At 46.4% G+C, this 27,427-nt stretch overlaps 1 protein-coding gene across 1 annotated transcript in view; it reads left to right on the forward strand.

Annotated features, from left to right (window-relative positions):
- Positions 1-158: 158 nt before the first annotated feature.
- LOC144166692 (N-acetylglucosamine-1-phosphotransferase subunits alpha/beta-like) overlaps positions 159-27,427 on the forward strand; it is a gene marked incomplete at its 5' end in the record, with an annotated part of 82,959 nt that continues 55,690 nt past the window's right edge. The window contains 5 exon segments of the mRNA XM_077696208.1: positions 159-254; positions 256-303; positions 4,284-4,325; positions 10,156-10,287; positions 20,496-20,666. Of these exon segments, the coding sequence (XP_077552334.1) occupies positions 159-254; positions 256-303; positions 4,284-4,325; positions 10,156-10,287; positions 20,496-20,666 (489 nt within the window).

The raw sequence follows: 27,427 nt of genomic DNA on the forward strand, positions 1-27,427 counted from the left end.
CATTTGCCCTTGAATTTCGCTCTTACTTTTTATATACTTCCTTCCTGTAATGTCTCAGTGCTGTTTTTTAAGGGCCAGGCCTGCCTTTGTTCCTTCTCAAACCTGACATTCCTTGTGCACTGATTTGTCCTGGGTGGTGCTGTCTCGGTGTTGCCCAGGTGTACCTGTATGAGGAGGAGAGCCTGGCCCTGGTGGTGACCTCGGGCAGGGCGGCCACGGATGCCATAGCCAAGGCCAACATGTCCCTCAAGGCCACGGCTGGCCACCATCAGCCGGGTGTCACTTGTCCTCGAGCCCCTCTCGGTGAGCTGCTGTGTTCTAGAGCAGCAAGCGAGTGTCATGCAACTGCTGGAGGATAGCGGAGGGCAAGCATTGAACACCCGGTTGGGTGAAAAAGCTGGCATCTGCGTCTCTTCTCCCCCTCCTTTGTGTGGAGTGGTTGGCACGGCATTGTCTCTTAGACTGGAGGGGTGGTGTGTCATTCCTCGTCTCAAAAGGAAGGGAGAAACAATGTTAGTGAAACGCAGGATGACCGACCTTGGCTCCAGGTTTAGACGGTGGGCGTAGATACAGCAAATTCGGAAAGAAGAGAATCCAATGGCTGCACCGTGTTCCTAGCGTGTGGACATTCAGCGGCATGTGCGCAGGCTCTGCCTGTAGCAGCAAAGTGGCTCCCTAACCCCCCCCCCCCCCCACACACTGGCTTCGGATCTGAGTGCATACTGGCCAACGCCCAGTGCTGTTCTGCATTCTGCAAACAGCACAGTACCAAAAGAAGCACTCGGGGGCATTCAACTTGATGCGTTATACTGCTTTTACTTCTACAACTTCTAAGATATGCTGCAGCGTCTTCAGAGTTTTCCATTTTAAATTCTGACTGCTTTGTAGACTCGGCTCTGATGGTTTTGGGTCACATTCCATCTTGTCAATTGTCAACGGTTGAAACCAACCAGAACTGTATGACTAGTGCGTGCGTGTGTGCGTGCGTGTGTGCGTGCGTGTTGTGCGTGCGTGCGTGCGTGCGTGAGAGAGAGAGAGAGAGAGAGAGAGAGAGAGAGAGAGAGAGAGAGAGAGAGAGAGAGAGAGAGAGAGAGAGAGAGAGAGAGAGAGAGGAGAGAGAGAGAGAGAGAGAGAGAGAGAGAGAGAGAGAGAGAGAGAGAGAGAGAGAGAGAGAGAGAGATTCATGCTACTTGTGAAAGGGGGTTGTAGAAAATGAAAAAGAAGTGGTGCCCATTGCTACAGAGGTGAAAGAGTTACGAGGTTGTCATAACTCTGGTTGCTGCAGCTGCGATGGTTCTGTGGTTCCATGGTGAGACATGCAGGGCATTAGGCAAAACAGTTTAATTCCACGTGCATTGTTCGCTCATGACTGGATTACAGGGCGTGGAAACCAACCGACACCATGGACTAGATGAACATGACCACCTTACCTAGTGCACTCTTTTTTTCATCAGCCGCCTCCCATATACCCTGCCGTATATACAAGTGTCAAAGGCGCGAACTGAACAAGATCTATGGCCTCACCTGCAAGGTCTACTGCGCAGCCCTGGAGATCCCCCCTAATGCATCCACAAATTGTGTCTGCTCCAGCTCAGAGCCTTCAACACCCGCACGAGTTAGTTGAAACGCATTTATCATCACAGAGGAATTGCTTAGAGCTAACGGAAGCGGGCAAGTCTATTCTCGCTAATCAAGGCATTCCACTGTCCCTACAAGCTGAAAGTTCCATGCCTATTCCCCTTTAAATTCAGGAAAACATCTTCACAAGACCCCAAACACAACTCAGTATGCCGCAAGCCCGTACACGTGCCTTGGACGGGGCAATTGGCAAAATGGCTGGAAGCGGGTGTACTGTATTTCGCCATCACAACGCCTACGCTCTGGTGGTCACGCGCAACTCCGCTAGCACCCCCCTCAGCATGATCGCCATCTTGAATACCATACCCACGACTGCAGAGGAAGTGGCCATTGCACTGGCCCTCACACAACGACCAACCCCGCCCAAGATAGTCACTGACTCCAAGCTGGCCCTGCTGCATTTTATACGGGGGACTATCTCTTCTAAAGCACTCCGCATCGTCCAGAGTAATACCCCTGTCACACGGCAGATCTAATGACATTTAGAGCAAATGTCATTTGCTCTAAATGTCATTAATTCGCTGCTACTCGAGAATGCCGAATGACATTTAGCGGCTAACTGAGGTTCAGGAGCTCATTCAGCAGCCAAATGCGTAGCCTCGACAGCAGTGGCGCGTTCCTAGACGAGAAAGTTCAGTAATAATCCAAAAAATACTGTTTTTAGAAACTGCTAGTAAACTCATATGTCACCCTTCATGCTGTTTTTCAAATAAACAAGGACAAACAAGTATACTATCAAAAAAGAAAATCTTGTCCCCAATGCGGATTTTTTGTGTCTTATCTCGGCTTGTGATGTCTACTGAAGTCACCTAAACTGGTGATTGTCATTTTTATTTTTAAAGAATAATCCTTTTTAAAAAAAAAAAATATTATGCATGAGGATATTCTAGATGCACTTGAAATATAATTTTGCGGTTTTGCGAGCTCGCTAATCGTCACCGCTGTCACTATCAAATGGCATTTGTTTTGCCGCGCAGTCCCGCACGGCCAAACCGAATGCCATTAGCAGCTAATGTCATTCACTTTGAATGACTAGATTTGCCGTGTGACAGGGGCATAAGGCACCTCCAAAGATGGTGGAGTTGGTGTGGGCCCGTTTCACACTGGCCTGCTGGGAAACAAACTTGCCCATGCCATTGATCGCAATCTCGCATTCCATGCTGGTGTGAGCGTCGTCCCCCGACACGGCGCACGCTCCTCCATAGAAGTCCTAAACACGTTCAGTGACATTGTGGAGCACTGCAGACTCTCTCGTCGTATACTTTCCCCCTGCCCATTCCTCCCTCTCTTGTCAAACATTTCTCCTGGCCAGTCTTGCTAACGGATTCTTTCCCGTGCAAAGCTCGTCTACAACATCCAACCCTCATCTTTTCCATCTCCCACTTGCCCCCAATGCCGCCAACGCGCCACTCGGAACATTCCGTGTGGGCTTGCCCTTGTGATCCCTTCCCTCAAAACTCCAGCAGCGAGCTGGGGATGCTCTAGCCAAGTGAATCGGGAGGTTCTGGGGTACCGTATTTTCCGCGCATTATAACCCGCCCCTGCATATAATCCGCACCCCCACTTTCAGCCTGCCGGAAAAGAAAAAAATCCTCGCGCGTTGCCCACACATTGGATACCGGAAAGGCTGCACCAAAGCTACTGCTCAAGCAACACATCACATGCTGTGTAGACAGCAAGTAGAGTACACTCAAGGTTAGAATATTTAGCGAGTAGAATACAGTGACTGCAAGGCGAAAGTCACAATGCACTAATCAGATTCAGTTGTTACGCTCGTCCTTGTTTTTTCTTCCTTGTCCTTGTAATGTTTTGCAGACACTGCCATGGAAGGCTTGGAGCTTCACGGCACAACGTGCATTGCCGTGAAGCTGCACTAAAGGAAAAACCCCGTGTATTATCTGCACCCCTACTTTGCCACTCAAATCTTCGCATTTTTGGTGCCAGCTATACGAGCGAAAATACGGTATGCAGGGCTATCGAAGCCGTGGCTGGCCTTTGCCCCAGCCACCACAAACCCTCAGTGACCGTGGCTTGAATAAAAGTCCCCCCCCTCCCCCCCCCCATCTCTCTCTCTCTCTCTCTCTCTCTCTCTCTCTCTCTCTCTCTCTCTCTCTCTCTCTCTCTCTCTCTCTCTCTCTCTCTCTCTCTCAGTTCTTCCTGAGAGTCAGCCCACTGGTTTTTTTTAGACTAGTGGAGGCATTGCTTGGGGATGTATCATTTGTTTTACTCGAATGTCTATACGGGGCAAGTTTTCGTGCCAAGTAATAGTTATAAGACCCACACAAAATGTGGCCCTGTGGCCACAAAGCAAACTTAGCTTTCCCTTGTAGCTGAATGGCTGAATGGGCAAATGGTAATTTTTGTTCTTCGAAACCAACATGTTTGTAGCCAGGGTATTGACATGGCAACTTAAAAATCTTGCGGCATTGGAATGTAGTTTCAAGCAGCTTGGCCCGAGTTCGCTGCTGTCTTGGATTCTGAATTTCTGTTCATTCAGTCGGCTGTGTCCTGAAAGTGTTGTTAGCTCTGGTGCCTTGCAGTTAATTTGACTAACAGGGCTGAGCTTGGCCCTTCTAACTTTTAGTTGGCGCTGAGACAACATGCTGCATCCAGAGTGCTGGACTTACCTGAAACACGTTTTGCAGGAAAATGAAGACCTCGTGGCAAGCCGGTTTGCCGACAATGATGTAAGTTTTCTTTCTTTTTTCGCTCAGATTTCTTCCAGGTTTCCTTGGTTTTCATCGGTGTTTGGAAGTTCACTGCTTCATCACTTCTTGTTAAAGCAGAAAACTACATGTTCTGACTCACGAGCTCTTGTTGTAAACTACCTGCGTCCTGTTTGTTCTGCATGGTGCTCACATGTTACAAGTATTTTTTCATTCACTTTGTAAAAGTTGTTCTCAGGCTAATGGTGCAAAATAAAATCTAGAGTCCCTGCCCCCAGAAAAAAGAAAAATCTTTGGTTGACTTAACCCTGCTGCATTTAGGTGTTATGGGCAGAGGAGTGCGAAAATTGGAAGCTTTGAGTGCTTTACAAATAGCATTTGCAATTTAATTCGATGCGATTGTTCAGGGTATTCTATTTACTCTCTTGTCGCAAATTCAAAGGCTAGAAGTAGTGAAAAAATAAGAGCTGGCCTTGCTGCAAGACACGCATATTTTTCAAACCTGACCACACAGGATTGCACAGTGGGAAAGATGAGGCCACAAGGAAGGATAAAAGACAGTCGCTGACTTCAGCTAAGCTTTATAAATGTACCGTCTGGAATATATTCATTGTAGAGAAACAAGAGCATAGAAAGTCAATGCCTTTCAGTATAAGTCACCACCTGCCTTTCGTCCTCGTCTTTTGTGCTGTCCAGTCATGTCGACCAGTCATATTTCATGTCCAGTCATGTCCAGCCCAAGCTGCCACTCTAACTGCAGAGCACATTTTCTTGAGTTGTCTTCCCCGCACAACAGCCCAGCTGTGTAAAGAAGCCTAACACGCAAGAACCTTGCTAAACATACAGTGGTGTGTTTACACGTTTACAATGTGGGTTTTTTTTCTTTTTCTTTCCTCGAAATTTTTGTGCTTTTATGTTTACCTTGCATTATTTTCAGAACCATTCTTTGAATATAATGTGACTATTTTTTTTTAAGCGGTTCAAGGTTTTAACTCTTTCGCAACCGCGAAAAAAGGGCCGATTTTCGACATCCTCAATCACATTTTTTTTCTTGAGTAATTTTTATTGCATTTGGCATTGTGATATACCAAATTGTACATTTTTAATCAAGCTTTCGAACAAAAATAACTCCAGTGTGATAGGTAGGAAACTGTTTGTTATTTTAGCTGTTAACAAAGGAAAAAACACACCAAACCGAAGTAAACAAAACATACACATGCAGCTGAACAAAGCTGCAAAATTAAATTCAAAGTTCTGGAATATACAAAACGTTACACATGATGTCAGCTCACATTCTGGAAAGTTTCATTTCTGTACGTTATAAACTCTATTTTTCATGGACCTTCAAGCTAGGGGTGGTGACTGCTGTGCCACTCAGAAAAGCAGTTGCGGGAGGACGTGAAGCATAGGGGCACTTCGCATGTGCTGCACTTGTTATATGTTTTCTGTTCTACTTTCTTCTTTCGATAGCACAGCTTGCAGTTCTTCGACTTCTCCATTTTCTGGGGTTGGTGGCGAATTGGCTCTAGACTTGGATATGGGGCACGGTCTTGCTCGATGTCATTATAATCCAAGATCTGCTGAATGAGCTGCTCTCTAAAAGCAAGCTGGTCGAATCGGGCATTTTGGGCTAGCTCTGGGACTCCTGGGTTTTCTTTTCGATGGCCTTGGTAGAGGATGAAACTGTTAACACACGCTATGTCCACGCAATGAAAAAACAGGGTTTTCCACCAGCGCACGCATTTCCTCAAGACATTGTAGGTTCCAATTATTTGGTCCGATTTATCTACACCCAGCATGCCAGCATTGTAGTCTTGGACAAGCAGAGGCCTCTTGATGGTAATCAAAGTCCATCTGTCACCTGTCTTCTGCCTTCGCGTGGCTGGGACAAACTTGTTGGCTGTATGAATGGTACTCATCAGGTTCACGGCGCGCCGGTCTTTCCATTGCATATATAAAATGTTGCCATCGCGAAGCCACCGAACGTCTCCGCGCTGAGCTCTTCGTTCCCACCCAACATCCTTCAGCTCAGTTGGAAAACATCGGCGATCTTTCCGGGTGGTACCACAGGCAAGGGTTTTGCGCTCGAGCAGATGGTCAAAAAGTTTCCCAGAGGTGTAGAAGTTGTCCATGTAAATTCTGTACCCCTGGTCTAGATACTCTGAGCACAGGCTGCTGACCACATCAAAAGCTAGGCCATGTGGTCCTGGTCTTTCACGCTTGCCTGTGTATACAGAGAACTGGAGGGTATACCCTGTTTCGGAGTCGGCTAGTACCCAAAGTTTATACCCCCACTTAGTCACTTTGTCCCGGATATACTGCCTCATTCCTGATCTGCCTTTTGATTTCACCATACGTTTGTCCACCGAGAGGTCCCGCTTTGGTTGAAAAAAATTTGCTGACGTCTGATTGATGTGCTTCAGAAGCCAGGACACCTTCCAGATCTTGCCAACAGTGGCTTCACTTGCAAAGTCGTCCGGGTCCGATACGTGTAAAAAGGCTAGTAGAGCTACAAACCGGTTTCGGGGCATAATCTTTGATGGGAGAAGGCCACTGTATATACTCCCCGTGCTCCAGTATAAGTGCAGTCGTGGTACTTCAACAATTCCCATGTAGATGATGATCGCAATGAAACGCATCATCTCCAGCGGAGTTACTTCTTCCCATGAGCCGTCACGACGAGCATAGGTCGGCTTGTCAAGAATGTTCATCCAGGCGTACTTGTTTGTGTTGTCACACAACATTCTGATCACTTCGGCCGTAAAAAACATCATAAAAAAATCCAGCGCTCTTGCGAACTTCCGGGTGCCACTCCGCCGTGTAGCGTCGATATGGACACCGGGCTGTCGCTTGGGCTCAAACTTCACACGTCGTGGCGCATTGGGCAAAATATCTCCACCGTATGTTGCCGAGACACTAAGGAAACAGAATAAACAACTGTCGTCAGTTATAAAGACCGCACACTGTATTTATACAATGGGAGCGCTGAAACGAAACTTACGTGCGCACAGTGGCTGATGTCCCCGGCTGCTGCGATGAAATGTCACTGTCTGAACTGAAGTCCAACGATTCGACATCATCACTAGACTCCTCACTGCTGCTCTCGTCAAAAGAATCGGACTTAGAAGCGGCCGAAGTGCTTGGTTTCGCTTTTTGGTTTCGAGTAGCGCGCGGAGGAGCCGCAGCCATGATTGCCCAACAACGGCGTCACCCCGACTCAAACTTGTATTTTTCTCGGCGCCTCCATGTGGTGAAAACAACAAAACGAAATCGAAACCAAAACTTTAGTTCTTTTTGAACACATCAGAGGGCGCCACTTGTCCGTAGTCTCTGAAACAAATTTTTGGCGGCCGGTTCAAAACGTCGATACCATCGCATCGATGCCCTATGGCGCGGTTGCGAAAGAGTTAAAATATCATAAAACTTAAAAAAAGAAATAAAAGTTTTTAAAATGTCACTCATCTAATTTCTGAACACGTGAGTACACAATGCAATGTAATGTTTATGGCATAGGCACTGTCATCGCAGCAAGCCTTCATAACAGCCAGAAATCTGTATCCGTAGTTGAGACAGTGCCTCCTTTTCAGGAAGTTTCAGGCCTGCGAGAACAGGGTCGCCATTATTTTCTATGCATTCTTTAAAGAATGTCACGTGGTATGGAGAAGGGGATTCAATCCATCGCGGCTTTCACGAAAAAAAAGCAGTTCTTTTGGTTGGGCCTGGGAGTGAAGGAGTTAATGATAGTGCAAGTTGCAAAATGTATTGTTACTGCATGAGAGGCACTGCCTTGCAGTATTGTGACCTGCTTTTACTGTAAGTGGTGCCCTGTCAGAAGGCACAGATGAGTACTCCAATTTTGTGGGCACTGAGGAAGACCTCAGCACTGAAGATGAGAAATATGAAAGAAAGCTATGCTCCATTATTTTAAATCACGCATCCCAATCTCACTCTGCTTTTATTTCGTGTCCATTGCTTTAGTGTTACCCTAGTAGAAATTACCCTCTTTTAGGGCTGAAGCAGTACACGTCTCATCAATGGAAAAAGTGGGCCGTATGTGACGGTGTCAACTACAGGTTTTCCCGCTCAATTTGATCCAGTCGCCATACAATTTAATCCAGGCACCAGCCAAATTTAATCCAGGCACCAGCAAATTTAATCCAGATGCCGTATAATTTAATCTAGGTGCCAGCAAATTTAATCCAAGTGCCGACCAGCTTAATCTCTTCCCCAACCAAATTAAATCGAGCTGCCAGTTCAGGAGTGTTTTTGTGAAATTAGGCACAGCTTTGCAGACTTCGTTGCGTGTGGTGTGGTGAAAACATGGTGTTTCTTGATCCATTATGTGCAAAATATCTTATGCAAACAGCTTAATGGACATTTGGTAACACGCACAGACCAAGAGAGCAGACCGTTTTGATCCGTTGGTGCCGCATGCTGTGAGCTGATCGTCTGTGAGAGCGCCGCCGATAACTCATGTCAAAAGCATCGTCCGCTCCTAGCATAACAATACCTCCAGAAGTTCCTTTGATACAAACACATTACTTAAATGCTCTTTGCATTCTGATTTTCATTCAATGAATGCTTTACTGCTGTGTTAAGTATTGTTTACGAATTAAAATATCGTCTGCTCACATCAGAAGTATCGTCTGCTCGTGTAACAATATGATGGTAACTCTGCTGGTGTAACAATACGCTAGCAGACGATACTTCTGACGATCTCGCAGACTATCAGCACATGGCACCAACGGATCAAACGAGACCGCTCTCCCGGTCTGCAGGTGTTAGTAAATGTCCATTAAGCTGTGCGCATATTATGTTTTGAACATAATGGATCAAGAAACACAATGTTGTCACCACACAATGCACAACAATGTCCTCAAAGCTGCACCTAATTTCGCACAAAACACTCCTGGATTAATTTGCTGGATTAATTTGGTTGGCGAAGGGATTAAATTGGTTGGCACACAGATTAAATTTGCTGGCATCTGCATTAAATTAGATGGCACTTGGATCCGCTGGTGCCTGGATTTAATTGTATGGTGATTGGGTCAAATTGAACGGGAAAACCTGCAATCACTGCTGAAAGAGAAAATGAATAAAGAACACATTTGGGTCTACCTGAGATTTGAACCCGGGTCTTAAAAGCAGGAGCTGAATGCGTTACCACTGCACTAACCCCGTGGCGAAAACTAGTGTCCATAGTAATGTGCAGGGTCAAAGCCTCGCCCGAACCAGCTTTCAAAGGCAGTCTTAGCACTCAAACCATGCAAACTTTTTGGCAGCACGCAGCAGGCTCTTGTTTATGAGTAAATAAGCAGATGATGATGGTGGCGAGTCCTGCCAAACTGCCTGTTTGCATGCTGATAGCTGTGACAAGGTGGCTGTGTCAAAGAAGGGAAGGAAGAGCCAAGATGCCCATGGCATGCCTCCTCTTTCTTTTATTGCGTGATACTGCGCCACTCGTGCTTCGTCTACCTCTTCGTCTACAACAGTGCCATCGAATGCAATACTCCTCTGACATTTCCTTGCTGGCTTACTTTATATCTAAATCTAGAGAGAGCCACCAAGTTTCTCTAGACTGAGTAGTCTGAAGAGAATTTTGCATTCTCTGAGCGTATACCAGTGCTTTTTTTCCCTTCACTTTTCCGAAGCGTGCATGCTTCTTGGCTTCTAGCATGTGTTAGTTGTCTCTTGTACCACTCATTTGCAAATCAAGCCCCTTTTTTGAAATTGGGTGTGTGTGCCGGTATCCACTAAAAAAAGCACTGGGGACGTGTGGGGCTCAGCCGTTAAGGATTTTTCTGACCTCAACCTCCTGACGTTGGCCGTTGTCTTCTCCTTTTGTATACAGGAGCTGCGGTACTCTTTGCGGTCGCTGGAGCGGTTCGCCCCCTGGGTGCGTCGGGTGTACGTGGTGACCAACGGCCAGATCCCCTCGTGGCTCAACCTGGATAGTCCGCGGCTCACCCTGGTCACCCATGAGGTAATATGCACCCGCAACATGACATCATCATCATCATCGTAATAATAATAATAATAATAATAATAATAATAATAACAACAACAACAACAACAACAACAACAACAACAGTCACGATCATTGCTGCCACCTTCATCATCATGATCACCATCATCAGTCATCATCACACCATCATCATAATCACACCACCATCGTCATCATCATCGTGATCAACATCAGCCGATGCACCCACACACGTCCTCCTCCTTCCTCTCTTCTTGCCATGCGTCTTGCTCAAGTTGAGTCGTGACGTGGGTGTCCACATGTGCAGCGATGCGATTACTGCGCCACTGTCATTAAACTGCGTCAAAACACATATTTTGCTGCATCCTGCTACATTTTGAGCAATCTCAGCCAAACTTTGCTTTTTTTATTTGTAGAAGTAAAAATGGGTCAGGGTTAACACTTGTCAGACAAGCCTAGTTATCATGAGGGAAAGGTCTGTTTGTCTTGGTTTTGCACAGGCTATGAGTACAGTGCTTCATGAGAGTTACTTGCCGCACTTGCGCTCTGGCAGCAGTGTGCCACCCATGGCGAGACTGAGCAGCCAAACGGCGGCGAAGCAGCCATTAAACCCTCACCTAACCACGTGGTGCTGCAGTTGCGAGGCTCTAAGCGAGCCAAGCTGCAGCGGCTCAGGGTTATTGTGACATGATGAATGACCTTGCGAGACGTGGCGTAATAGAGCGTCTGGTCTAATATGCCTACAGGAAAGCTTGTAGTCCATTGCAATTAAAGGGAACTCGTGGCTTATGATCCCGAGATTTGGCCACAAAATCGATTTTTTAAAAAATCTTCATTTTTCAGAAAGTAGAGCTATTTTTCTGCTGGTGAGCAAACACCCAGATCCAGGAGTACGTATTTTAGCCATAACATCGACTTATAGCTCTGACGACTGCTAAAATTGGCCAAGATTCGATGCGAAAATAGCATTTTTTCAACATCTCGCCGCTCGGGTTCTACATGCGCTATGGTGTCCATCTTCGCCTCGTTCGAAAATGCCTCTTTCAAATCCCCGCCAGAACTGCTTCATTTTGTCCATTGGTTGTGAGTACAACCGGGGTAGAAAAAAGACTGAACGCGCCGCCCAATGGACTACTGACTGCACATGACCGCAGGGCGCAATCTAAGTGGCTGGGCGCCGTGGGCCGTCTGCTTGGCACTCTCATCACAGTGCAACGGGTCATGTACTCATCTATGTGACGACCGGCAAAAGCACCGCACGGCATTAAAATAAAGTAAACATGTCTATTGATAACCGAAAGGTTGAACGAACAGTATTAGAAAGCGCCTGGGATACGCTTTTCTGTGTCTCTGCCGGCAATGGCGCCGAGATGGAGGTAGGCTTAGCACACCCGTGGGCTGCCAAGACGATAATGTTAGCAATATGATTACACCTGAGGGTGCACTAATGTGCGTTTATCTTTAGATTAGCAGCAAATAGAAAGAAAAATTATAAAGTGGAGGATGCCGCTTGCCGACGGCGCAAGGGAAGTGTATTCATTCTGTTATCAATGATGCCATGGCGGGTCGGCCCGCTTCCGGGCGCGCGCTTCCTCGTCGGCAGGTTACCATATAGATGAGCGATTTGAGAATGATAAAGGCTCAAACTGTGCGCAATGAGCAGTGGTGACGTAATATACAAGTGTATTGAATTGAAAACTTGGTTATCCCACCTAGCCAAGCGCATGCACGTCACAGAACGGTGGGGTGCATTCCGCTACCGGCCCCTTCGTTACAACTCATTTTGCGCGATGCAAATAGCTCTGGAGCCAATTTGATTGCAACAAATGAAGTAGTAACATAACAAAAAATTCCCCCGCATTTCCCCGAGGGGGAGAATGTGAAAGTGCGAATGCACGGTTGTCGGCCCGCTTGCGGCGCTTGCGCTCGGCCCCCGCAGCCCACCGCCTCGCCGCCTTCTCTTCCATCTCTTCCATCGGGTTTGTAGTATCACGTGTACACCACGCAGTTATCAAGCCACTATAACGCCGCTGAGTCGCCAACGCACGCCGCTGACGACGTAGTTTGAATGCGTTAAAGATATAAGGCGCGTTACTCACACTGATATCAGCGTGGCGTCCGTGGCTTAGTCGGTAGAGCGTCGCGCTGCGGCCGCAAAGTCCTCGGATCGAAACCTGGCGCCGGATGCTGTTTCTTTTTTAAATATAGAGGAGCACTGCGGACGCCGCTGCCGCCGGCGGTGGATGGTTTGGGGTCGCTTATAAAGTGCATTCGCACTTAAAAAAAATTACGCCCACCTCCCCTCGCGGGAACCCTGGTGTGATGCGATGCTGAGGGGGGTTCAAGCACAAGCGGAGAGCAACCGTCGACTGAAAGGCCGCCAGAGAGTGGCGCACCGGTTATATGCGCAGCGCGCATGAAGGAGAGGAGACCGCGGAGAGAGAGAGTACTGCACATGCCCAGAACCGCGCGCAGCGCCGACCACCGGCGGAGTGAGACCGCGCTGGGCCACACACGCTCTCACCTGGGCACGCGCCGGCGCCAGTGCGTCTGCCGCGGCTATAACGCAACACAATCCAACACAATCCACTTTAATCCAATCCAAGCCAAGCCAAGCCAATCGAATCCAATTCAATGCCCCTCGCGAGGTAGTGTTCACTATCAGAGAGGAGAGCGGGAGAGTGGCTGCGGACAACGGACGCACGCGGACAACAGCGGACACACGCAGGAAGGACAGGGCCACCGACAAGAGATGCTCTGAGCGTCGCATCTAATAAATGTTTACAACTATCGTGCACGATCGGCACCTCAGTTCTGGTCGCCGAAGAGTGACGGCGCACAGCCAACAGCATAAAACTTGCAGCAACTTTGTGGCTTTGCTTCTGTTCAGTTTTTCTGCTAAGTGCCATCCGTATACTGAAGATTTCATAATTTCCCCACCAGTTGATTTCAGCAAAGTTAGTATGCTCATGTGGAGTGAAAAGTGAGCTACATTCTACATCGTTTCTTTTTTTCACTTGCTCAACAGATAAAACTGTCACTTGTAGTAACATCTTCAACTGTGATTTTCTCAGGTTCCCTTTTTTTGCATATGTGCCTAGCCATACAGTCATTTTCAGGTTGTTTTATTTAAAGAATTTCTATAAATGTTATACTGTTGAATGAAGGATGAAATGAACTGCATTCTGGTGCTTTTTTATTGACTCAGTGGGCCTCAGATAAATGTTATAAGTAGGGGTGTGCGAATACTTGAATATTAGAATACGAATCGAATAGTGCCTCCGCGAATAATTTGATTCAGAATCGAATATATGCTGTCCAATTTTTCAAATAGTTGAGTGGATTTTTTAAGCTTGCCTGGCTCTGCGAAAGCGAGAGGTGACGACGCATGCGAGTGCACTGCTGCTACACTGTCTGCTCGGTAAGTTTCGTCCAAATCACGCTTTCGATGAGTGCGCCTTGCAGAGGCTGTAAACTTTATCCCACTCCACGGAGTAATTTGCGACTGCGTCGATAAGATCTTTCCTTCGTTCTGTCACCGTTGGCGGCCATTTTGAATTCTGCATCAGGATGTTTACGTGTTAAAGCAGCTTCCGGTAAAGCGAAGCAATCGCCGCTGCTGTTGTTGTTTTGGCAGTGCCTTCATTAACGAACGGCCGTTCTGGATGTTTTTAATGATGTTGGTGCATGTTTATTGCATGTTCTTTGTTTTTTTTAGACCACAGTGGAAAGTGCAGGCTCGCCACAGCGACTGTAGTGTGAGCTTTCCTTCCGCAGCATATTGTTCACGTTTCACGCTCCTCGTGTGCTTCCGAAGAAGTGCCTTATTGTAGTCCGTGATTGTGGTTGTGCCGTGTTTCGTGGAAATTGTTCATGCCTGCAAAGTGCTTGTTTCAGAGTTACGAGGCACGGTCTAGTGATTGCCTATGATTGCAGTACAGCAACTCCAGTTCAAGTATCTTTTCTTTAGGTGCGGAGCACCTTAGGACCACACAATGTCCATCCACGTTCGTGCGCATAGCATGTACAATAGCACAAAATCACACGGGCACCGGCAGGATTCGAGCCTGTGTCTGGTAGACCAGCCAGCGTTAGTGTCAGTCGTCTTACCCATTGGGCTATGACTGTGAGTGAGTACTCGAGAGTCAAACGGCTTACTTCCTCGCCTGTAAGGGTGCGGAGTACCTTAGGACGTCCCAATGTCCGTCCGCGTCCATCCGTGCGCACACCACCATCGAGCCGCGGCGGCCGCTTTTCTGATGGAGGCGAAAAGCAAAAACGCCCGTGTGTACGAGATTTCGGCGCACGATAAAGATCCCCAGGTGGTCAAAATTAATCCGGAGCCCTCCACTACGGCGCGCCTCATCGCCTGCGTTGCGTCGGCGCGTTAAACCCCACAATCAATCAATCAAACACCACCATCGAGCGAAAATCAAGCGAAATTCGATTTGAGCCATGAGTTGCAGTTTCATTTAGGGAATAATCGAGGTGCAACCCACGGCTCAAATCGAATGACGGTGCGGGCGCAAATCGGATGTCACTCTGGGCGCAACTTGGATGTCATTAAGAGTCGCCGTACTCCATAACCTCGCCATCATCCACGGAGTGGAGACGCTGCTATTTTTCTTTTTTTCTCTAAATGTGTATCATGCCTGCTCCAGATTCCTGAAGTACTGTCTCATAGTTGTTTGGCAACTGGTGTGGTGCGAATGAGAGTTGAAAAGTGCGCTCTTCAGGATGAAAGAAAACGTCATGACTTCCGAACGTGTGAAGTTGCTTCTGTTTTGCACAAACACAGGGGTGAGACAGCTGCGCATATTGCGCAGTTTTGATACAACTTTGTTTTCCTGCGCCAGGCTGCTCCAAAAGCTTGAAAATTGCAAAAATTGCACCAAACTGCTCCAAAACAGGCTGAGAGCCAAGGATTTTAACGCTCCCGTCAGTCTCAGTGGGGGAAAATGCTTACTGACGGCATAATTTTCCAGCACCCCCAAGGTGATGCTGTTTGTAAAGGTGTAGTGATTGATCATTCAATAAAACACCCGCATAAAACTGCCTCCGAAGTCTCGTCAGGTTGCACATGTTACATTCTGCGAGTTTTAAAGTTTCCCTATCGAAAACCATTCCAAAGTCCTGTAGAAAAAATGTTTATGCGTACTGAGGCGACAAACTACTTGTGCAAGTTAACAAAAAAAACGGCAATTTTCGGAGCGCCTTATCTCCGGAACGACATCAGCGTTCAACGGGCGCCGCCATCTTAGTGTGGTGAAGATTGGAAAACATGGCCGCCGGGCGAAGCATTTGCGCAGGCTGAGTGCTCTTCGCCGATTTGTACCGTGGTTTTGGTTATGGGGGTGGCTGGGGTTACATTTAGTCGTTTGATCTGTTGCGGGAAGTTGCGCGACTCGAAAGACGGGAGTTCATCGAAAACAACGTGGTGCCGGCGAATTCGCCGTGTTTCGGCCTTGAGTGTGAGGCGCGGTGCGTGCTTGAAGTGAAATTTCGCACTCGTTGCGGTGTTATAAGACGCTGATTTATTGCTGCCTCTGACAGCAAGCTTGCGAGCGGCGGGAATGGGACGATTGACGCTGCACAAGTGGCGGCGCAGGCTACATCGCCGCAAAATATTGAGCAGTGTCTGAGGACGGGCTATTATTGCACGCTAGTAATAATGGTTCATCTATCTGAAGTGAAATTTGGAGCCAAGGGGGAGGTGGCTAAACGTACCAACGTTACTCAAATTACGATCGTAGTGAACGTGTACCTTGGGGATTGAAATGGGGGGGGGGGCGACGACTGTCACCTCGCTTTGCGCAACTTTTGCCGTGGCTCTACACTTGTGCGTAAAGCCGGGTCTGGAATTGCAAAATTAATAATTTAGGCATTCACGTGATAATAAAAACGCCTTGGAGTTGCTTAGTTTTTCAATTCTATATTCCCAACGGCTCTCCACGCTATCTATGCATAGAGCTTAGAAATTTAAAAATGGTTTGTAAAAATATCGTACCCATTGTGCTACTCTGATAGAAAAACTTTATTGATAGCTGTTTCAGTGTTATGTACGTTCAAAACCAATTAAGATGTGCACTTCCCTCCTCCCCCCCTGATTTGCCAGAAATTTGGTTTTTTAGGCTCCTATGGTGACATAATAAATGTCGTTCTTCTGCTCCAAATCAAGGTTCTCCTGCTCCGAAATCGAAATTTTGCTGCTCCAAAAACTGCTCCCAAATCTGGTTCAGCTGTCTCACCCCTGCAAATACCTAGAAAAATCGGGGCATTTAAAAAAAAAATTGATATTCAATATTTGATTCGATATTTGGCTTTTCTGTCCGGATTCGTTTTGATATTTGATTCAAAAGTTACTATTCGGTGTTCGCACACGCCTAGTTGTAAATAATAATATGAACTCAATATGTTTTCTGGACTCTGTCCTCGGCATAATTAGGGTAATTTTATCCAATGAACCACCTTTACAGCACTATAAATAGCGTCAGCATGCATGGCACCTCTTACACTACAAATCCATAGCACTTATGAAAAAAGTTTTGACTAGAAAGCCCTTTAACGGCTGTAAGAAATGACCTAATTAGGCTTCAGTGCTTTCTGCACAACTCAAGAAATAATTGTGCCACTTGGAAACTAATTACATATTTGAATTGAGGTAGACAAACTACATATGCAGAGTGATTTTTATTATCGTAGATAAATTTATAAAAAAGTTCATTTTAATTCTAGGACCAGTGTCTCCCCTGAAAAGCAGCATCGCTCATCAGGCAAGTGCAGCTTTCCTCGATGGGTGCATGAAGAAAAGAAAGCGTACTATCGGAACAGCTTGTGCAAAAAAATTGGCCATGCATCTGCTCCTTTCGTTGCAAATGTTGTCAAAAGACGATAGTCTTTATCGACTTTTGCCAAGTAAATGCCTCCCTTCGCTTTTCCACTCACCTCTCATTTTGTTCCTCTTGCTTCGCGCTCCTCCTAAAATAAAGACGCCAAAGGTTTGCTTAAATCATTTTAAATTTCCCGCGTTCCACTGCTCCAAACCGGGTGTCTCGATGCGAACGCTGCCGTACGGCGAAGACGTGAGTGAATCGAGGCGCCCTACTTCAACGTTTATAGAACCGCGTTTCCCTACTCCACGTGCGTTGCAAGCAGAACGTGGAGCCTATCTAGTGGAACCTTGCGTAACTGTTGCAGGTTGATTTCTTAAAATGGCACCAGAAGCTATAGTGGCGCGGGCGACAGCAGGCGACAGCGGAGTGAATTCTTGTTCTGCAGTTGATGAAGTATTTAATTTCAGTAAAGTCAAGCATGTATGATTTTCTATAAAGGAACACTGCAAACATCACTTCTGTATTCATTTGTTGTCTCATATTTGCGTAATGTCTTGTTCTTCTTCAACAATGTTGACAGGTATGAACATTACACCGGACTTAGACGGGTACTGTAGATTTAGCTGTGACTATATAAGAGTATTGCACAGGCATTGTTTTACTTTGGCCGGGTGGCTGAATCGAGTCATAGACAGACAGACGGACGGACATACAGACAGACCGAAATTTCTGGGTTTAATTAAGTAGCCCAAGAAAGACTATCGTCTTTAAAAATTGGTGCAGCTTGCACTGGTGGTGCAGGGAGGCTGGAGAAAGAGCAGAGCTGGCGGCCCCTCTCCCGTCGTCGGAAACCCAGCTGTTGCACTTCACATATGATGGATTTACAAACTTGCCGCTGAAAGTTCTTCATTACTGGCAGACCCTGATCATTTCGTCTGCACAATTTCACATCTGTCCCAAAGGGGACCGTGTTAGCATGCGCTAGAACCCGGGAAAACTTACTACGCAAACTCGGCGTTTGGGCTCCCCACTTCAGGCGTGAACACACGTAAACTGGCGAGAAGAAGAGTCTGCGAGAGGTCATGCCACAAACGCTTGACAGAGTGTTCTCGAAGGTCGAGCTGGCTGACGCCGGGTGCTCCTCAAGATTCGCACGCTGACGTGCTCGGTATTTTTTCTTGGTATTTTTTTTTTCAGGTATCGCTGGACGGCGGGACCAAAAGTTGAAACAGCTCTGCTGTTAAAAAGTTGTGAACACTCCTCAGCAACTCTTTGGGATGTAGCGATTGCAAAAGCATGTGTGTCCAATTGTTTGATGTGTCCTCTAGCTTAACTTGCAGTTGTCTTCTTGCTCTGGTAGACATTTTCCCCCAACAAAGATCACAGATATTGACAAGCTTGCAAATTTTATGCTACATAGTGTAGTCAGGGACATTCTTGAGGAGGCACGAGAACACCTGAGAACTTATGAATTGCGAATGCAACGTCACTAGTGTTCGATCGAATGGGGCTGAGTGCTCCTGCAAGTTTTGCATTGCGAATAATGTTTTTGGGTTTTACGGGTAAATTTGTGCGAGCCATTTTTTAGAGTTTCTTTGTTAGCACACTGACTGTCGACTGGAAACATGTGTACAATATTGCTAAGGATTCCACTGCCACGCAGAGCGGCCCGGCTTGCTGGTGACTGTTGTGCCGCTGGGAGAGGGCAACAGCTTGTCCTACACAGCGCGGTGGTGCAGTCACGATAGAGAGAGCGAGGAGAAAGTGTCACTCACTGGCCATAAGCGACCGGGCGCTTTCAGTGTGTGCTGGGAGAATTTTTCCTCCACCACGCGCGAAAGCCAACTTGGGGGGCGCTTCTGCAGCTTTTGTTGTTCAATATACAGTCTCGTCCACTTATAACAATATCCAAGTGCCAAGGAAATCCTATCGTTATAACTGATAATTGTTATAAGCTTGTCGCGAAATAAAAAGACGGAACAGAGCTCAAAACATCTTATTCGCATGCCATGAAGGTCGTACTACTACTAATTTGCAAAAAAGAAGCCACAGTATGTCACCTTTGTTTGCCGCTTGTGAAGCTAGAGAAAATCTTTTCCAAGAGCATCTATAGGTGCTTCACCTAGCTGAGGTAAACGTCTTTCGGAAAACATCCGGCGGAAACTAAGTTTCCGAGGGACTGTGTTACGCATTGGGCCTCCTACGAAGACACTACCTTAGTAGGCTGCGTAACTGCGTCGTTAGAGTCATCACTGTTGCATTTTTGGTGCACAACATAACCGGATTCAATTGTTATATCTGATATCGTGGCGCTGGAGCATTGTAATAAGCGGTTTATTTTACCATAGAAAGAATACAAACGTTGACAGTGCCATAGCTGTTCATCGTTATATCCGATATATTGTTATAAACGGTATCGTTATAAGTGGAGTCGACTGTATCGGAAGTTGCTGGTATTTTTGTTCAATGTAAGTGTGGTTTTTATATAGTCGTAATGTTTGCGGCATTATCAGAATACCCCGGGTCATAGTTACTCCCATCGTTTCCCACACATGTGAGCAGTGAGCATGCACGCGCCTCCCAAGGAGTGCCTGGCGCCGTCCAGTCTTGTGCGTGCCGCTCACTAGAAAATACCAAGAAAACAGTTCACATGCGTCTGTGCCTCAAGGGGGGAATGCAAGACAGCTTGCAATACAGACGCCCAGATTGTAAAGCTGGTTTCCGCTGGCTCTAGCGCTTGCTGATGCGTTCCCTTTTGGGAGAAATGTGAAAGCCTGCGGACAAATTGATCTGGGCCCACCAGTCATGGGTGAGAAGACGACGATATCAATGGTTATGACAACTACTACTACCGCAGCGAAAAGTGATGATGGAATGTGTAAATAAACAATTTTTAACCGCATGCAATGGGGGTGTCCTTCAGTGCTTACATAGAAAAAAAATCCTCCAGCTCTGCTGTGGTTCAAGCCTTGCACGACTTAGTGCTAGCTTCGCCAGTTTTTTTTTCTAATTGTAAATACCCCGTGTTCAGTAATGGTTTGATATACAGGATAATTCGATGTAAATAGGTTTGATGTCTGATTTGAGTACATATATCACTGAAATGCTAATTTGAACTCAACACATTGGCAGATATGTTTTTAGTGCTTTCTCTATTGTGTCACTGCTGGCATCAGGTGGTGAAAAAATGGAAAGTTTTTTTTTCAATTTTTCTGTTTTTTTTTCCGGTAAAGCTGAAATAAAGCTTAGTGGGATACCAGAGGCTAGTTCTTTGACAAGGTTGTGTCTTGCCTTTGTGTTCCCTTAAAAAAAAACGAGGCAGAGCGAGGCCAGAGTGGTCAGTGGCTCACTGAGCGTTCTGTGTGGCTACCGCAGGAGATCTTCCCCAACCGAAGCCACCTGCCAACGTACAGCTCGCCGGCCATTGAGACTCATCTGCACCGCATCCCGGGCCTGTCGCAGCGCTTCCTCTACCTCAACGACGACGTCTTCTTCGGCAAGGAGGTCTGGCCCGAGGACTTCTACACGCACGTGGCCGGATACAAGGTCTGCCCGCCTCTTCAAACATCTCCTATATGTACACGAAAAATGACATGAAGTGCTTAATGCCTCAAGTTTTAATGCCATTTATTCGCTGCTTCATGCAAAAATCCAATGACATTCGCTCTAATGTCATTTTTGTTTTAGGAGCTCCGCACAACTCATTCGCCTTCATGAATGCCTTAAATCTGGCTGCTCTTGAACGCGATGAGCACCGAATGAAAGCAACAAAACTCTCAGTACCAGAGTGTTGACACGGAAACGTACCTGAACTTCAAAATAAGACTACTTCTTATGCCCTCTTGGTGGAGAAGTTCAGTACAAGGTGAAGTTCACTAATGAGCGGCGTAAGGGAAACATCGTGTTACCCGTCGTTTTGAATTTTTCGAATTTGGCTACTGCTGGGAGGCGACGGCAGCTGCTGAAGCCACTTTTAGAAACGGCTCACACCATTTTTTAGAAGACACTGTTTCCCATAATGATTCCTTTCACAAAAAACTTTGTAACCCTTGTAACAACGTTTTTCTCGACGTTAAAAACTTCTACAATATGAGTGCATTTCTCCTTTTGGTCATTATCACCATCACGTCTAACACATTTAGTGCCTTTGTGTTTTCGCGTGTAGCTTGGCCCGTCCAAGTAATGTCATTATGTAATTTTTCGTGTACGTGTGGCACGGGTATAAAAGACGGTAGAGCTTCCAGTGGTCTATAGGCAGTGTTTGTGAGGCGTCAGCTCGTCTGGAGACAATTATTGTCAGGTTCGGAACAATAATAATAAGAGAACGAAAAACTTTCGACGAGACTAAGTTCTATTGCTCCAAACCACCCAAAATGAACACAACAGAAACAGATACAGTGATGAGAGAATAACAAAAGAAAAGGTGAGCATGGCTAACTATCGGCAAAACGTTACAGTCCAAACAAAAGTAGAGAAAGTACATGGTTTGTCACCGAAAATGGTCCACCGCACCTCACTTCCCGGCAGCACAGTCAGGGCGTGACATCTCGTGGCTGGAGGTAGGGCAACGCGCTCCGAGCTCCCGTCGCTGAAGAGCCGACGCAGCTCTCTTGGAACGTCGCTGCCGATGTCCGACGAGACAACTTGCTTGCGGGAGAGGGTGTCAGGTGCTTCGTTGTGAAGGACCTCTTGGACGTGACCCGGGTCAGGGCACCCGGCCGCCAGCGTTCCGGTCTCTCTTCACTCTCGGTCTTCTTCTTCCGCTGCTTCTACCGCCAGCTGCTGTCGCTGGCCGCTTCCCATTGGCTGGTCGCCGGCGCAAGCTCGTGCCGTGGTCTGCCTTGCGTCTTCTTTGTTATCGTCGTTTTCTGTACGTTTTTTCGTCTCGTGCTGGTCCTTTTGCCGATGAGATTTCACTTCATGACACACAGGCCTTGTTGCTCTCAAGAACTCACAGGAAGCATTGGGTTCACTGTTGAAAGTTTTAGTGGCCTTTGTGTGAAAAGCTGGTGCTGTTGTCTGGTACAGTAAATTACTTCTGCTATTAAGAGTAACAAAAAGCTCATTTGAGTTTGTGGGAGATTTGGGTGTGGGTCTCTACAGTAGGAGCCGAATGGGTTACTATTGCGTAACCTCAACACTTTGCCAACAGAAAACAACAGTTAGATTAGTCCATGCTTTGAAGAAGTCTTTAATAAGCATCACAAGTTAAAGGTGTGACACTTTCGCCTTCAGAGCACACAGATAGGTCTAAGTGCCCAAGGAATTGTTGTCACTGTATGAGCTCTGAATGGCTATGCTGTTAGCTCTGACAGGATTTGGGGAGCTTGTGAGTTATTCAGCGTGTTGTCAACACCGTGATAACCGTACATCCGTGCAGCACTGTAGCAGCCACTTGCTTTCACGTTGTCACTGTGTTGTGGTGCTGTGGTTGTAACATACACTCTGAGTCGTTGCACACTTACAGTCTGTATGTTGTTGGGGGAGCCTGTTTTGGAGCTCTGGCAGCCAGGTTGATCCCTTGGATAAGTATATGTTGCCGGTACCCACCTACGGGGCAGAAACTTGGAGGCTCACTAAGAGGGTTCAACTTAAATTGGGGACGACTCAGCGAGCAATGGAACGGAAGATGATAGGTGCAACATTAAGGGACAAGAAGAAAGCGGAGTGGGTCAGGGAACAAACGCGAATTAAGGACATATTATAGAAATTAAGAAGAAGAAATGGACGTGGGCAGGGCATGTAATGTGAAGGCAAGATAATCGTTGGTCGTTAAGGGTAACAGAGTGGATCCCCAGAGAAGGCAAGCGTGGCAGGGGGCGGCAGAAAGTTAGGTGGGCAGATGAGATCAAGAAGTTTGCAGGGATAAATTGGTCGAAGTTAGCACAGGACCGGGATAATTGGAGATTAGTCGGAGAGGCCTTTGCCCTTTGAACTCACCAACTGCCCCTTTGAAACTTCACTGAAATTGAACCAAATTTCTTCTTGTTACCTCCTCCTTTCACCTTCTTCCCCCCCATTACTCCAGACTCTCTCCGTCTCGCTCTTTCTTTTTGTGTAGCAGCAGGATTATAAATGCATAACATCAAACTGGATAAGCAAATAACTGTAAGTTAGTGAGGAACAGACTAAAAGGACGAGCATTCTGGAGTTGCTTATCAATTTCATCAATACCTTTTGCACACAAGCTGCTGATATTGGTGTTTAAGTGTGTGGCTTATGTCCATCTGGATCTTTTCCTCATTACTTTGGCACACAGACGCCAACTTCGCACCCCCAACCACTTGCAGTGCCACTGGTGTTTGAGTGCAGGAGGAGAATGTAGGGTTTTTATCGCACACGGGGGGTCTTTTTAAGGGGGCAGACTGGTCTTAGAGCTATTTTTTTTATTTACCAACCAATTTTAATGAAACTGCACTGCATTATAGAGTTTTTTGTGCTGATTTCAAATCTGCCATTAGATCTTTAGTAAGTTGATTATATTTTGAGTTAATTAATGATTAATTGCCATTATTTTGGGTCACAGTTACAAAATAACCACTCCATACAGAATGGCAATTACCGCGTGGCTAGGCAGACAAATGACTAAAGAATACAACATAGGAAGTACTTTTTTGATTCAGCTATTTTTGGTCGTTTTACAACACAGGGAACTTCGCTTCTCTCGTGCTCTGCCAGAAATCGCTCGCAGGTGGTGCCAATTGAACACAATAATAATTTTCCAAAGCCTGCATTTGAAAAATTTGTTTCCAACATTGTATTCTCCACACATTTTGATATCAGAAGCAAAAGGAATTAAAGTTGTACCTGCTCTGGGTGCCAAGATATCTGAGGATGAAATGCTAGCTTTGCATTGCAAGAAAAGTGCCGTTTCACCATCGAATTCTGCACTTACTGAGCTGTAGAGTGCACTTTAAAATGCTATTATAATATAACAACAAAATATGGTGCCTTTTGATGAGGAAATTTACAGACTGATAGAAAAATGGCCGTGGAGGCCAAAAATGACATTTTTGAGAAAACGCTTTTTTTGACCGTTTTTCGGCCCCAAAGACCCAACTGCCCCCTTAAGGTAGGTCACCACCTTCGAAAAAAAAATTTGCAGGTGTAGCCCAAACGTTACAATTATATTTTTGGCATGTAAAGCTTATACAGTTAGAAACTTTAAAATGATAAAATTGCTAAAAATGTTTAACAAAAAATTTATATAAATTAAAATGCGCCAAAATATGCATGTTGCGCGAACAGTCATAAGTACAAAATGGTAGGTGCGATTCAAACACGACTTGGCAGGAACATAATGAAGACAATACCTGTGCAACTAACCTCCACGAATATCACATCTTTAAGCTAAGTTGCGTAATCATAAAAAGTCTCGAAAATTTGATATCCGGCACGTTTGGGTTTTACACAACTGGCCATAATATAAAAAGTTACCAATATTTTTCAGTCATTCTGCTTGATTGCATAGCTCTATATATAAATAAACAGCACACAAATTTTCGTAAGAAAATAATTTCTAGAAGCAAAGTTATCACTGTTCGCGTAACTAATGGTTGCAAAAAATCAAGTTTTGAGAAAAATGGCTTTGAAGGTTTAGACCTATTGTACGTATTATAAGAAACAGTCAATGCGCCTAAAATACGCCAGGCTTATAGCTTGCACCCTCCTTGTAACCGGCACGATCTCCGTTTGGCCGAGCTGAGGTGCACATATTTTTTTTGCCTGTTTCGCGTCTTACAGTTGACTCACATGCAGCCTTCATCATACGGTGACAGTCAGTGGTCAGGCACGCCGTCCTCGTACTATAACTGTTACTGCAGACTATAAAGTACTATAACTGTCTCCTTGCGAGGCTAGAACTAACTCCGTGAGCTTAAAACGGGATACGAAAAATCACGAACAACCAGACACGAACGCAAGGCAATGCAAATGCGCGCAACGTGAACACGAGTGTGCCATCCATTGCCCCATAGTGTAAATTTTGAAATAAATCAAATGTACAATATCCCGAAATGTGTCCAAAAGCTTAGAATGTAGCTAAATAAATTAGCATTACGTAACGTATATACGAAGAAACATTTAGGACGATATGGCAGATACTGTTGAATCGGAAACCTTCAGTTTCGGTTTCGGATGCGTCTCGGCGGGGTTGAAAAATGATCATAACTTTTGAACTGATTAAGATAACAGCACAATTTTTTTCTAAATATTCTTCAATAGACAGGGATGTTGAAAATGCGAAATTTAAAAAAAAGCCATTTTTTTCAAAAATTGCGTTTTTGAAGCTGTCGACCTACCTTAAAGGGGCACTGACACAAAATTTTGAAGGCGAGATAACTTCGGAGATAGATTGGTGGGAACACATATACATCATCTGCAAAATATCAGTGGTGAATACAGCCTAGAACATATTTAAAATCAATTTTGAAGTGTGCGAAACGCAACCGAGCGGCCAGCAGAGGACCACGCGCAAGTGTAAATAAACAACATCCAAACACGTCACGAGTTTGTGTTTGCCGCTTCCGCACTGCCGGCTCGCCGCTCCAATCGGAGGGCCGGAGGGCGGAGCTTCTGCTCTCGAGAACGAACGACCCGATCGTTGACGGCGGAGGCGCCGTGATTTCGTCAGCTCATCGGGCAGCTGGCCGCGACCAAAGTTCTACAGCGATTCCAGGCACTCTGTTTCTATTACTGTTTATTACCATTGGATGCGGAAACGCGCCGGAGGCACGAAAAGGCCACTGAGCAAGCCGCACGGTCGCTGTGCAGGCGGCGGCCACGGCCGCGAAGTGGCCCACGCCGGCGCAGGTAGCTCGAGTGATAGCTTGTTACCGCTGCACGAAATTGTCCCCAAGTCCCGACCATGGTGGCTTACATGAGAAAGGAGTTAATGATGCCATGGCGGGTTGCATTAAAAATTGTCATCTGCACCGCTTACGAGAGCGGCACTCGAATATCCGCCGCAGTGCTAAGCCGAACACATCTGTAGGCGGACCTGTAGGCAGACCGGCCAGCTGCTCCCAGCGCGCGTCTTGCCACCCACCGTCTCGAGCGTCGCGCGTCGTTCGTTAGCCGCGGTAGCATTTGCACTCGCAGCGCCTGCGTCACATCCACGGTCGCTTTTGAATTAGGCGCCTCACGAGATCAGTACGTCGGGGCATTCGCAGAAACTGCCGTCGATGCGGATTCGACAGTGCTACGGCGGCTCTGCTCTGTAACTGTGATATCCCTCCCACGGTCACGTGGTCAGCTTTGTTCACACAAAATCCACAAAATCCATCGTTTCGCGGCACTCGCTGAAACCGAAACTGCGACTGGCCGCATTGAAAATGCCTCTAATTAAACAACCGTCGCACGCTGAAGCAAATGAGGTTTCTACAGGTTATAAGTGGGTCACTAGCTACTTATCGCAGCAAAAAAAACAAGATGCAAAATTTTTGTGTCAGTGCCCCTTTAAAGGAGTCCACGGAACCCGATTCGAAGACCCTGTGGAGGAGATTCTTCTTCTGGCTAAAATGCAAGCCCCTTCGCAAGGCGACTTTCTATTTCGTCTACCATACAGAAGCAGCTCTTCCTAAACTGCGCAGTGTCTCTTTTAAACATGGTGGTAGGCTGCGCACTGCCTAACGCAGTCTAAAACATCTCCGTTCGTTGTTATTTTTGTATAAATGGGTAGAGATATTGATTTAGAACATTTTACACAAAAATTTCTCGACTTGGGAAAAAAAAAAAACTCTAGGGTTGTGTGGGCTCAAACCCAGGCTATTACGATAGTAACCGTAGACTCTACCTGAAAGCCGTGAAGATTGGAGGGCGGGCCTTCTTTAGCCATTTGTCAAGAGAATGTCTCTAGTGTTGGAACTGAACCAGTAGATGAAGCTGGGTGCTTTCACATCTGTCATCATCATCCTGTCTACGCCCACTGCAGGGCAAAGGCCTCTCCCATAGATCTCCAATTATGCCGGTCCTGTGCTAACTGTGACCAATTTATCCCCGCAAACGCCTTGATCTCATTTACCCATCTAACTTTTCGCCGCCCTCTGCCTTCTCTAGGGATCCACTCTGTTGCCCTTCAAGGCACATTCCCACTGGCGATTTGTCTCGTCACGCGACGGCGCGCGTCGCGCGATGAGGCCTTGAGGTGGTGTTCGCACTTGCGATGAGCGATGATGCGACTGCGTTCAGCGCAGCTGCTTCCCGACTTGTACGACCTCGTTGGTGCGTCAACCATTCGCAGTCAAAGAAAATGATGTTACGCGACAAAAGCAGGTGGAAATCAAACTAAAACACATGCTACTAACCTG

Source organism: Haemaphysalis longicornis, unplaced genomic scaffold (assembly GCF_048455015.1).
Source record: "Haemaphysalis longicornis isolate Haplotype H1 unplaced genomic scaffold, Haemaphysalis longicornis Haplotype H1 scaffold_182, whole genome shotgun sequence".
In the NCBI taxonomy this organism is placed as follows: Eukaryota; Metazoa; Arthropoda; class Arachnida; order Ixodida; family Ixodidae; genus Haemaphysalis; species Haemaphysalis longicornis.